The sequence below is a fragment of the Musca autumnalis genome, unplaced genomic scaffold, assembly GCF_047663935.1.
Source record: "Musca autumnalis isolate F117 unplaced genomic scaffold, ASM4766393v1 scaffold_1, whole genome shotgun sequence".
Lineage (NCBI taxonomy): Eukaryota > Metazoa > Arthropoda > Insecta > Diptera > Muscidae > Musca > Musca autumnalis.
This window is the reverse complement of record NW_027411644.1, coordinates 278,540,973-278,554,886: the sequence shown is the minus strand read 5'-3', so window position 1 is coordinate 278,554,886 and position 13,914 is coordinate 278,540,973. Positions and strand designations below refer to the sequence as shown.

The 13,914-nt window shown below is 39.6% G+C and overlaps 1 protein-coding gene across 1 annotated transcript in view; it reads right to left on the bottom strand.

Annotated features, from left to right (window-relative positions):
• Window positions 1-13,914, bottom strand: part of LOC141389570 (dynein beta chain, ciliary-like) — a 230,674-nt gene that overhangs the window by 71,974 nt on the left and 144,786 nt on the right. The window contains exon 13 of the mRNA XM_073961276.1: window positions 7,660-7,836. Within this exon, the coding sequence (XP_073817377.1) occupies window positions 7,660-7,836 (177 nt within the window). The remainder of the gene's footprint in view (window positions 1-7,659; window positions 7,837-13,914) is intronic.

Here is a 13,914-nt window from a genome sequence, read left to right as displayed (position 1 = left end):
TGGGTCTGGCGGTAAACGGCGAGAAGATTAAGCTGATGGTGTCGTTGCGCAATGCGTCCATTGAGCTCGGACCAACTGTTGAAGTTGGTTCCTATAATTTTGAGGTAGTAAAAGACTTCGTATACCTCGGCACCGCCGTAAACACAACAAACAACATCAGTTGTGAAATAAAAAGAAGAATTGTATTGGCCAACAGATAAAAATGCGTATAAATTCGAGCCACATGGCGATGCACGCAGAATTGGCAGGCCAAAGAATAGATGGCGCAAACAAGTGGATGAAGAGATGACAAGGCGAGGTATTCCAAAAAGCGAAGCACGAAAAAGAGAGAATTGGAGATCTTTTCTTAGTTCGGTCTATGGAACAAATGTTCTGTAATGGGCCAGCTAAGTAAGTAAGTAGCACGACAACCCTGGTATTACCATGGATTTCTTGGTGGAGATATCTGGTATCCAAGTAGTGACTATGCGGCTGTTTGCATAGAGTGGGTAATATTTTGTCATTGTGCTGATATGTCATCGGGAGGAGAAGTGCTTTGTTTAAGCAATTAATGCTTTGGCTATTTGATTGCAGCTTACCGATGTCCAACTTCCGTGTTGTGTCTATTCACACTTTGTTTGCTACGTTTAATCTGGTACGTACTTTTGCTGGAACGAGGTAGTGGTCCGAGTCTATGTTTGCACCTCGGAATGATCGTACATCCAACACGCTTGATGCATGTCTTCCATCTATCACAACGTGATCAGTTTGATTTCTTGTTCTTTGATCTGGCGACAGCCAGGTGCCCTTATGAATATCGAGATGCTTAAATCTGGTACGGCTAGCTACCATGTTTCTTGCAGCTGCAAAGTCTATCAGCCTCATACCATTGTCAGATGTTTCACTGTGGAGACTGAATTTCCCGGCTGTTGGGCCAAAGATATTCTCCTTTCCAATTTTGGCATTAAAATCGCCTAGTATAATTTTAATGTCATGGGCAGGGCAACGGTCATAAGTTTCTTCTAAGCGCTCGTAAAATATATCTTTGGTCTCTTCATCCTTGTCTTCGGTTGGGGCATGAGTGCAGATAAGGCTAATGTTGAAGAATTTTGTCTTTATCCGTATTGTAGCATATCTTTTATTCACTGTTGTGAAGCTGGTGACCAGATGTTTTAACCTCCGTCCAACTACAAATCCGCAACCAAACTCATGTTTTGTGTCATGGCAGCTATAATACAGTGCGTCACCTTTAGGTGTTGTTGTGACACCTTTCCCGTTCCATCGTATTTCCTGTATGGCAGTAATGTCGACCTTATACTTTTCAAGTACATCTGCCAATGCGAAGACTGCACCTTATCTATAAAGAGTGCGAACATTCCAGGTGCTGATTCGCTGATTAAAACCTTTGCGTGGATCGTCAACTTTAGAGGGATTTTTAAAATTGTTGGTTACTGGGCTTTTTTGGTCAGTAATAGTTTTAAATGATAATAAAAAGAATTTTATTTCATTTTTGCTCGACGTTTCGTTGGCTTTTTTCCAACTTTATCAAGAGCGTCTTTTATTTGAAATTCTGGTAACAAAATAAATGAAAGTTAACATTTTTTTAGTGTATGGCTTATTGTTAATTATTGCACTTAAGTTTAACTCACTTTTCTTATTTCTTCATCGTTATTTATTCCTTATAGTATTAAAAACAGGACTCCACAACATACATTTAATACAATAATTAATAAATAATTAAATAAATAAATAAAATCACAGTTAAACTTAAGCTAATTTTATCACAGAACCGTTCCTACATTATGGCAATTGAATACTGAAGCTTAGTGTTATCTTTGTCTTCTTTTGTGTTTATTGATTTTGTTATCCTCTGTTGTATTCGTAGGCTTTCTAATGTGTATCGTTTGTTCTCCTTTTTCTCCCTATCCAAAATTTTGACATTTTTAAGATCTGCTGTGTGCTTAGTTTCCTTTATGTGTTGTGAAAGCGCGGTTTTTTCTGTTCCTTTATTGATATCTGTTTCATGTTCTCCCACTCTCACACTTAACAGACGTTTTGTTGTGCCTACGTACACTCTCCCACATTCTTCATTGTCATTACCCTTACAAGTTATTTCTTATACTACATTGTTTTGTTTAAGTTTCTCTTCTTTGGTTTTGGTTCGCTTAAATATCGTTTGCAACGTCTCGTTCGATTTGTGTGCTATCATTGTTGTTGTTCCTTTTATGATATTTGTTTTTCTTCTCTTTTGTTTTTTCATAGTAAGCTGCTTTTTTCTAGGGGAGGGTTACTAACCCGATGCTCAAACCCAAGTTTTTAACGTTTTTATAGGTGAACGCGCGGCACATTTTATCCCACTTCCTTTAAGGGGTGTTATAAGCAGCTACTCCTGATGACACCACGGGGAGGTCCGTGTCCACTTGAGATGAGAGAGGGACCAAGATAAAACCTGGACCTTGTCATGTTAAAGAAGGTTGCTTGGTATCTTTCATCCCCATCTTACGATGCAAAAATAGTCATGGGGAAACAAAACGATCTCCAAAACAACATAAAAACCAGCCAAAAATATCAATATTTTGGTGCGAAGATTGGTAAAATTTTTAATATAGATTTTACAGTATTCTTCCTGGACGACTCGTACCGATCGCGTAAATCGTCCTAGGGCAGCTTTACTCTGCGAGCCACAATTTAAAGTCTGTCAGTAGATGGCAGCTCATATTAATACTGGACAATCTTAAACCCCTGACCTACATTGGAAAATTATACCTGAGGTGGGCACTCATCATGTATTTCAAATATAAATACATGTATTTTGTTTTTGTATTTTTGATCGCACTCGCAACACGCAGAGTTATAGGTTTGGCTCTTAAGTTTTATTGAACTATTTAGTCAGTTTTCACATTTAAAAATTGTTGGTTTTAAAAACGACACAAAATTTTAGTTGATATAATCCTAAAATATTGCATTTTTGGATTGAATAACTGTAATTATATTTTTCTGGAGGCAATACAATTTGTGCATTGTCCCAATTTGAACTTCTATATCTCAAAAATTTAAAACCTAAAAAAATATCATAAAGGTCAGTCCTGTAGAGGATTTTCACAGCTACAATATTATCTCCAATCCCATTTCGATAGGACTTGTGGTTTCCAAGCAAAATCGTGAAAACCTACAAAAATCCTAAAAATGTGAACTTTGACCGCGATTTATTTAAAAAACTCTCCGGCGATTTTTGTTTTTTGATTTGTCTCATCTATAAACATTGTAGTTTCAGAATCCGCAAAAACTTCCCAGGTGTAAGCACCTTGCATGTAAAGTTGGTTCAAGAGCACCATGAGTGTGGACTAACTAGCCCCTAAAAAAATAGAAAAATTCAAAGCGATTCGAGAGTTTTTCCTGAACTTCACTTTTCCGAAAAATTATATCAAAAGCCAAAATCTTTAACAAATCGGTTGATGCGTTCCAGAGTTATCGTGCGCCCCAGCCAGACAGACAGGTCTTATCGTCGTTTACCTCTAAACCCACTTTAGCAGATTCTCCTTCGACTTTATTAATGGTATCAGTTGTTGTTGTTTTTGCAATTTTTTTATTATTTGTGTTTGTAGGTTCATTTTCTGCTTAATCTGGCTCTGGGTCTATCTCCAGTTCTAGGAATATAGCTGCCTTGATGGGATGTAACCACAGATCTACTGGAGTTAGTTGTGTTGAGTTTGGCAGGGCAGTTGAACAGGTGCCGTGTATCGTGCGGGCCTGTGCCATGTGCTGGGCAGATGTTTGCACGGTGTCATCGATCCTTGCCCTATAGGTATTTAAACGACTGCACCATCCCGAGCGTAGTTGAGCCGTCGTGACGCTCCTGCTATAGGTGGAGGATGTTCTACCTTCTGTAGCTGCATTCCTGTGAATGCTATTTAAACCTTGTTGATAGGCTTGTTGATTTAGGTGTTCTCTCTTGGAACGTTGGACCTCTCTTTCTAGATCATGAAGATCCCCCCTGACATGCATTGGTGGGGGAGTCCTATCCACCATATCGTGATATGCAACGAAACCATAGCATTGTGTTGCTGTGTTGGAAGAATCTTTGTCTCCTCATGATGTTGAAGTTCTCAGGGCGACATTCTCTGACAGTTTTGAATATTTTTCCATCGCGTTGCACTTATATTTGGAAAACATACTGGCGCCGCATAGCTTACCACAGACCGACCTATCGAGTTATATTTAATCGACATGGCTTCCTAGGCTGCACCCAATTGCTGCCGGCTAGAGATTTGAGGACCTTGTTCCTGTTTTTCAGTTTGTCGCAGATAGCTGTGGCGTGCGCGCACGACTTGAAGGTAGTGTCTAATGTGACCCCTAAAATTTTGGGGCAGTTTGTGGTCGGAATTCTGCTACCGTCGACCACGACATTCAATTCTATTCCAAACTGCGCTGTCCATGTGCTGAACAGAGTGGCTGTAGATTTTGTGGCTGCATATTCCTCGCGTGGAAAAAGGTGCTAAGATCGGTTAAATAAGAGTTCAGTCTCTCACAGATGTCATCAGGGAAGGTACCTGAGGCCAGGATGATTGCACATCCGCATACGTTACGATCTCGATGCTGTCTGGAGGGAGCGGAAAACAGGAGAGATAGAGGTTAAATAGTTCCAGAGATATCACCCTACCTTTGGGAACTCCCTGTTTCAATCTACGGGGTTTGGACTTCTTGTTCCTGAATTCCCCGTACGACTGGCGTCCACACATATAATTGATTGTCGTTTCAAGCTACTCCGGAGGGTTGTCTGCTCAATGCCCTCAGACAGCGTGGTGTGCCTGACAGTATGAAAGGATTTTGATAAGTCAAGCGCCACCATCTCTGTTCGGTCTCTGGTTGAGTCCTCGACAAATATGTGCGATATGCCACGCAGCGTTGTTGTCATGCTCTACTGCTTATGAAATCCATGCTGATTATGGACTACTGGATAGCTATTTCTGACATTGAGGCGGACTAAGGCCTCAAGGGTCTTTGCTACATGCAGATTTCGGAAACAATGAGGGTGGCTAGGGAAAGTTGAGAACTTTAGTGATATACTTGACTCCCGGCTCATCTAGCTGTTTCAGCATTGCCAACAGCTAACGCTTTGGATGATTTATCGGTTCTTATGGCATTTGCAACATCATCCATTGTAAATTGTGGTGGTTCATCATCGGCAGGAAGAAATCTGATGCGACATAGTACTCCTCTCTTCGCCCTGTCACTGCCGGTGTGCTCAACAAACTGTCGATTGGAATAACTTGTAACGTAACGTCGCCAAAGGTGACGGAGGTCCTATCATCCTCCTTCCCAGGGTTCGAGAGTGACTTAACCGTTGCCCACTATTCACATATTCCGGCTTCAATGTTGCAACTCTTCCATTGATTTAACCACTTTTTTTCGCTTATGCTCACCAACCAACCTGTTAACTCTGGGGTCTGGGTCTGGGGATAACGCTCATTTCGCCTGGAAAGTTTGTTCTCACTTCGGATATTCGACCAGCAGGAATATGGAGAGCGGCTGCAACAGTGATGATGTCTCGAAACGTCCTTTATGCTACCCGAACATCATAAGAGTTAAGCAGATCTCTGAAGCGTTGATTAATGAACATTCTGAAACTCTGCCATTTAGCTTTCCCATAATTGATGATACTGCGGCGTTCAGAGGTGATGAAATCGGGCGTCCTGACAATGGAGACAACTATAGGGAGATGGTCTGACCCAAGAGAAATGACGGGTTGCCAGTTGACGTCATTTGTCAAACCAGTTGACACGATGGTTATGTCTGGCGAACTGTGACCCTCTCCGTTAATTCTGGTAGGGTCATCGTCATGGGCCGTGCAAAACGTAGAGCTATTAATCTGCTCAGCCAGCGTCGTACCTTTCTGGTCGTTTCCGAGGACAAAATGCCAAATCTCATGATGCGCATTAAAGTCCCCCAGAACCAGACGGCTATGACATTCCAAAAGCGGGCTAATGTTAAGCCTATAACCTGGAGTACAGCTATTTGTCAGCGGGATGTTTACGATCAGCAACTCTACCTCGGCAGTTCCACACCTGACTGCTACCTCCATTCATTCCATGTACGGGTCATTAGAGTCAGGCTCAAGCGAGATAGGCTTGTATTAAACATACAGGTGCAATAGGAAAGCTAATCCGCCACCTCCACTTCTGGTGCGATCCTACCTCAGTACATTTTTACAATCACAACCTGGTAAGCTGCAGTTGTTGTTGAGCTTAGATTCCTGCAACGCCATGACGATGATAGTCTTTCGACTCATGAAATCCACTATTTCCTAGATATTACCTCGGAGTCCATTGCAATTAGATTGCAAAAAGGCTACATTTTCAGGGATTGGAAAAACAACGGCTGGTGTTAAGTGCTGCGTGTGTGACTGCTGTTGGTGGGACTGCGAGGGAGTTGCGAGATCAGATGACGACGACTCATTGGAGATTGTAATCACGCAGCATGTAGCATCATAGCCCATGTCCTACTCCGAAATGCAAAAATCGAACATGCGTAACTCACGAGATTTGAAAATAACGGTTATATTTTGATTTAGGACCGTCTGACAAGAGTTTCTAATTGTTGCACTTATGTGTAGCTTAAAGTCAAGTTCGGATATTTTTGCGACATATACGAGAAGTGGTCTATGTTCTCCCTATTAACCGACCAAACTCTCAAATGTTAATTTTAAAATCTGTTGCTCTTCTTTGTATGGTACCTTTAAATAAGCGCGTACAATTTTCCCTTAATACAAGTTTGAGGTTATCCGTGGATCCGTTTGAAATTTTTACATTTGGGGGGTCCTGATTCTTCAGTTGTGTGTCTGATTTCAACGATATAATGGTTTTATATAGACCCTGAGAGATTCTACTTTGCTTTACTGTATTAAAATATTTGAACTTTATGATGCATCAATTTAAATTTATGATGCAAAACAGCAAACGGATAGACGTAGCTTCAGCCTTACCTCTCGGAGTTCCTTCTCTGTTACCTTCGACAATTCTTACCGATTGAAAAAGACAAGTCGCTTTTTAATTTTAGTCTTTTGATGGTTTTCTTGAGCCTTTTAATTTTAGTCGTTCGGTGTCAGGGTTTTAAACTTTCAGCCTCTCCAATTCTGCGTCATTGGGTACCGTCGGTCGCCATAACCTCTCCACATCAATATCTTCATAATTTTTCATTATGCTAGAAACTTTCCACAGTGTTTTCCACAAATAACGAATGGACAACTCTAAATTTCTAATTTTTAAAATATTCTCGTTGAAAGACCAACTCAGCTTGACACCCTCCAACTCCCAGTCCTAGTTCGCAATTAATAAACCTTATGAGGCTAGTCTTTTATTTCACAGTTTGAAATATGGACTTTGTGGCGTATGAGCTAATTATTATAATGCATACGTCAACATGTCCTTTTGATATTTGATAATATGGTAATTGTTTTTGGTCAGATTAAAATTCAAAACTCTGAAAAGTTTACAAAATGATGGAGACCGAGATAAGAAACTGCTTTGAATAATTAAAAAAATACACACACGCACACCCACGTGCCAGCAGCAAATGTGAATGGTTTCTCACGATAAACTCAACCCACAAAAATATATTGTAATAACAACAACGGCAAATTCCCAGAAATGAGAAATGTTCATATCTTTGACATTTACCTACCTCCAGTGTCCTTTCCACATAAAGCAACAGTCCCTTTTTATAAAACTGTGACCATTTGCATGTCATATTCAAAAGCGAATATTTCAATGGTCTGATGTCGATGAGCAGCCAACCGTTAATGATTCTAAAGTCATCAAATTGTTCCAGGACATCATGCATTTCAATGTAGCGTTCAATCTGAAAAGATGAAAACAAAGGAAAAAAAATTACAAAGAAAAGACGCAAAAAAAACAACAAAGTAAGCGGCAACTTTTGGAAATTCTTAATTTCAGCTTTTTTTCTTAACAAAGAAAATATAAGGCAAGAAGACAGAGAGACAAAAAAAAAAACAACCAACACCAGCTTCCCTCACCCCCCACCAATTTCATTGGCTTATTTAATAATGAAAATGTTTGGAATGTTTCAAACAAGAATTACTTCTCCTTCATTACATTATAGAAAAACTCCTGCACCCCCTGCATCCCAGCCCTGTACGACAACGTCCTTTAAAAAGAAATTAAATTAACTTTAATGAAATAAGTAAGCTTGCAAAAGGTAAGTGAAAATGAAGAAAGAGATGGAGAAGAAGTGGAAGGAGCAGAAATAAGTTTTTTATGCACCATATGTCATAAAAATAATTAAATGTGATTGCAAGGCTATGTATTGCGAGAGCGCGGGGTGTGTGTTTTATTATTATTTTCAATGATATTTAATGTTTATATTTTAAAATTCGAATTTAATGTGTAAATTTTATGACCATTCAACAAGTTGACGTGGTTGACTTTGTATTGTTTTTTAAGGCCAATAAAAATATTTTATATGGCATATAAAATTTGAATTAATTGCTTATAAAAGGAGTTATTAAAGTAACCAACCATTGCTTCATATTTAAAAAGTAAGAAATTTTAACAATAAATTCCTTCCTTAAGGTCATAATGTTTACTTATATTGCAAAAAAGGGGCCTAGTCTGTCCCGAAATCAACTAAAGACCAGTAACGTAGGGATCAAAGTTGGGCTTGGCCGACGATATGATACTACGATTTCAATATAATTTGGCGAAAGTTTTTCTAGACCAAATTCCGTAACATTTTCCAAATTTCTTCAAAATGTCTAAAAAAGATTAAATCGGGAAAAGATATATATGGGAGCTATATCCAAATTGGAACTTATTTTTATACCCTCAGCATTTATGTATGCTAACGAGGGTATATACCCTTTATACGGGCAAAATGTGCCTCATCGAAATAATGGTTTTAGACCCCAATTATGATGGGACGAAATGTGTTTCAGACAATTTGGAGTTGATTTAGCCATGTCCGTCCGTCTGTCTGGCTGGAGCGCACGATAACTCTCGAATGGATTAACCGGTTCGGTCCAAAAGTTGGCTTTCGTAATATTTTGTGCAAACTTAGGTTAAGTTCGAAAATGGGTTATATCGGCCCGTTTCTTCCGGTACCCCCTCCCCCCACAAAAGTTCAAAAATGTTCGGAAAATTTGTGCGCACGATAGCTCTTAAAGGGAGTAACCGATTTGGTCCATACTGTGCACATCGTAAAATTTCTACCAGACTTAGATGAGGTTCCAATATGGACTCAATCGGTAAACTCCTTCGGTTACCTCCCACACAAAATTTCTGAAAAGTGCAGTTTAGGACCTGCTCTCGAATCGCCTTGGTTTTTGTTGTAGCAATTTGTATTCCTTGTCTGTACTTCCTGGGAAAATGGCCCGAAAGCTGTAAAACCCCGCTTAGGCACCATGTGTACTGGATAGAGCGCACGAAAACTCTGGAATGGACTCAATCGGTCCACTCCATCAGGTACCACCCACACAAAATTTCGGAAAAGTGCAGTTTAAGACCTCTTCTCGAATCGTTCTAATTTTTGTTGTAGCAATTAGTATTCGTTGCCCCTCATACGACGGTACAAGTTATTTCAGGGGCAAGTCTGTACTTCCTGAGAAAATGGCCCGAAAGCTGTAAAACCCCGCTTAGGCACCATGTGTAGTGGATAGAACACACGATAACTCTGGGACGGCAGTCGTATATCTTGCGCAAACTTAAATCACGTTCTAAGATGGGTTATAATGGTCCAATCCCTTGTGTGCCTCCGACACAAAAGTTTAAAACTTATCGTTCAAATGGTGCGCACGATAACCCTCGAAAGCAGTAACCGATTTGCTCCATAATTTGCACATCGTAATATTTCTACGAGACATAGATCCGGTTGAAATATGGACTATATTTGTCAACTTCTGCGGGTACCTCCCACACAAAATTTCGGAAAAGTGCAGTTTTGATTTTTCTGGCAACAGGTTGCCCTCAAGGCCCCTATTACGATGGTACAAGTTTTTTGAGTCGCATTTCCATACTTCTTGAGAAGAAGACTCGAAAGCTGTAAAAAACCCCCATCACCAGCCAGGCGCACGACAACTCTAGATCCGAATACTGTATTGGTCCACACTTTACATATAGTAATATTTCTTCGAGTATTATATAAAATCCGAAGGTGGTGTTAATAGGTCCACTCCTTCATATACAGTCGGACCTCGATTATCCGTGATGGTCGGGACCGCAGGCATTTCGGATAATCAATTTTCATGGATAATGGAGGCATTGTTTTTTGCTTTTTTTGAACATATTTTTAAGTAAAAATGGCATAGTATTGTGCAATAATAATAGGGTCAGTAATCTTTATATATAAAACTCAATTGTCGTTTGTTGGTAATTGAATCAGTTGAAAACGGCTGGAGCGATTTGGATAATTTTTTGTGGAAATGTTAGTCATAGTCCAGTTTAGGTTTTTATGCAAAGAAAAATTGGCCACGCCCAATTTTCCGCCCACTTTTGAAAATATGTTTTATCTACGAAACTACTCAATAGATTTTCCTGAAATTTTCAGGGAAATAGGCTACGGGTGAAATAGGCTACATATTTGGTTAAATTTCGGATCGGGCGGGTTAACTCCCCTATGCCCTATTTTTGTAAAAATTCAATATTTGCAACAATTACAAATGTATCGCTTTGAAAATTAATTTCCGAGTCAATGGCGATTGTGTCTCCGACCTTACGTGCTTATTTGGGGCATTAAGACTGGACAACGCCCACTTTTTTAAATATGTTATATCTACGAAAAAAAAAATTGGGTACATATTTTTTGACTTTTGGATAGGGCGGGTACCTCCCCTATGCCCTATTTTTGTAAAAAATTATTGTATTTGCGAGTCAATGGCGATTGTGTCTCCAACCTTACGTACTTATTTTGGGACGTAAGATCCGACCACGCTCACTTTCTAATTAGGTTATATCGACAAAACTACTGAAGGGATTTTCAAGAAAATCGCGATTTGTTTAAACTATTAAATCTTTATAAATAAAAATCAAATATCGTTCGTTGATAATGGCATTAGTTGAGAACGGCTGGACCGATTTTCGACTTGGGTTTTTATGCAAAGAAAATTTGACCATGCCACTTTTACGCCCACTTTTTTCAATTTTTATCATTTCTACAAAATCTACTGAACCGATTTTCCTGAAATTGCCAGGGAATGTACCGCTTAAAATAGGCTACAAATTCAGTTGAATTTCGGAAAGGGCGGGGAACTTTTTTAAAAATTTTATATTTAAAATAACTACGAATGTATCTATTTGGAAGTTAATTTGCGAGACAATTGTGGTTGTGTCTCCGACCTTACCTACTTTTTTAGGAACCAAAGACTTGACCATACCCACTTTTTAAAATATGTTACATCTACAAAACTACTGAACCGATTTTCCTGAAAATGTCAGGGAATGTACAGGCATATTTTCTTGAATTTTGAAGGGGGCATATTTAAAAAAAACGCCTTTCCTTTAGGTTTTTTGGAAAGAAAAGTTTACCACGCCCCCGAAAAAAGGTTACATATTTTATTGAATTCCAGAGGGGGCGGGGTACCTCCCCTATGCGATATTTTTAAAAAACGTTATATTTGCAAAAATTATGTATGTATCGGAATAAAAATTTACGGATTAATCTACTTCTTTGGGGACTATAGGCCCGACCACACCTGTTTTTTTAATATGTCTTAACTCCAATACTACTGAAGAGATTTCCATAAATTTTGCAGAAAAAGCTCAATGTTTGCTGTTGTTATGTATATTTTATGAATTTCGGAAGAGGTGGGGTACATTCCTCATGCCTTTCTGTTAAACGCTATATGTATAAGCCAAACTTATGAATATGATTGTGTGAACCCTAGGTACATATATGGAGCCAAAATACCGGCCCACTTTTTTTAATATGTTATATCTTGAAAACTGATGACCACGCCCAATCTTTTCAAAACATTATTTTTCCAAAACTACTGAACCTAATTTTCAGAAAATGTTCAGGAATGTCCCGTGGTCCAAAATGCTACATATTTGTAGACGAATTACGGGGCCTATTATTTTATAATCGCTATATTTGCTAAACTTATGAGTGCATCAGGATGAAAATTAGTTTTCGAGACAACGGTGGTTGCGCCCCCGATCAAGAAAAACTATATATTTACAAATGTACTTAAATGGTGAGGTTCAACGATCCATCAGCTATGAAAAGCTAAAACATATAAGTCTCAATAAGCGGGAGAATTCGATTAACCCACTTTTTTAACTTTTAAAATTAGATCGCTTTAGGATAAAGGCAGGGACATGGACGATAGAAATCCTAAAAGGCACAAATTGGCGAAAAATCCGACAAAGTCCGGAAAAGGTTACAGACAAAATCTGTTGATAGATTTAAAGTTCTTCTCGGTTTGACAACGGACCGAAGAAGTGAAGTAGAAAATACCTATTTTTGAATTGTCAAGCATAAAGTCGATAAAAAATTGTCAATTGTCAAAAATCATTACGACGGGCCAGCAACGCGGACCGGGGTCTGCTAGTTTTTGTTATATTTCTAAAGGTAATCTACAAAATTTTACAAGGATACATAATACCATCATCAGTTTCATCTGAATTGACTTTGTCCCATACATTTTGTGATACCGTTAATATACAAATTGTGTAATATGGGAGAATTTCCAGTTTTCTTTTGTCTACTCTTCATTTGATTAATAACATTTATTGGAAAGTGTGCTTTTACTCCCGGATAATAAAGTTTATAACGAAATTTAGGAAATGGAAAAAAGACCAACATTTCTTTTTTATCCCGGATATTGGAGGTTCCCGTATAATCGATTCACACAAAAGTTCAAAAATATTCGCTAAAATGCTCGATATCTCGTAAACGCAGCAACCGATTTGGTCCAAACTTTTGATCTCGAAATATTTGGTCCAAACTGATATTATGTTCAAAAATGGGCCCTATCGGTCCATTCCTTAGGGCACCACCCACACAAATGATCAACATTCCCGGTTCTATGTACCGGATTGACCCGAGGAACCATCTTCTCGGCCAGGGGCCGTCACTTTAGCAACTACTTGTTCGTGTGCGTCTTTATTTTTATCTTGGGGGCGGCATGTCCCGGATTGCCTGCTCCGGATTCTTTTGGTCCGTGCTGGGATTGAGAGTAACCCCGGGCCATGGTTCTGTTCCGTTTGTTAACGTCTCATCCAACATAGGTCGGTGTAAATCAGATGCAACGGGTGTCAAGGATGGGTACATTTCAGAAACTGTTTAGGCCTGACCTACCTGAGGGAGTATTACGACAGGGTTTATGTTGCCTCGTGCTGCGCCAATATGAACCCCAGTGAGTCTTCATCACCAACATCATCGGATTTTGAAACTCCCCCGCAATCTCACAGACAGCAGTATCAGCAGAAGCCATTAACACCGCGTATTGCTGTACCAGTTCCTGAGGATGTAACATTCTTGCATTTTAACTGCGATGGCTTTCGAACCAAGATTAATGAGATCGTGGACTTTATGAGAAATATTATGGTCGCGGCGATCCAGGAAATGAAGCTGAGCAACAACTGCAGTCTTCGGAGTTGTGATGGATACAACGTTCTTCGCCAGGATCGTACGAGAAGTGGGAGTGGAGGGCTTGCATTCCTACTGCACCAGTCTGTCCAGTACTGACCTCTCTCGCCTGAGCTAGACTCTAGGGACCTATACTTGGAGTGTATGGGGGTAGCGGTAAGGTGTGGATCCGCCGAGATAGAGCTGAATGTGTATATCCCGCCGGCCAATAGCTGTGCCCCGCGTTATTTGCCTAACATCAGATCTCTGTTGTGAGGTGATAACCGGCTGGTCCTAGGGGATTTCAATGCACATCACCAGTTATGGCAGTCAGCTCTAGGGAATTACCAAAGAGGT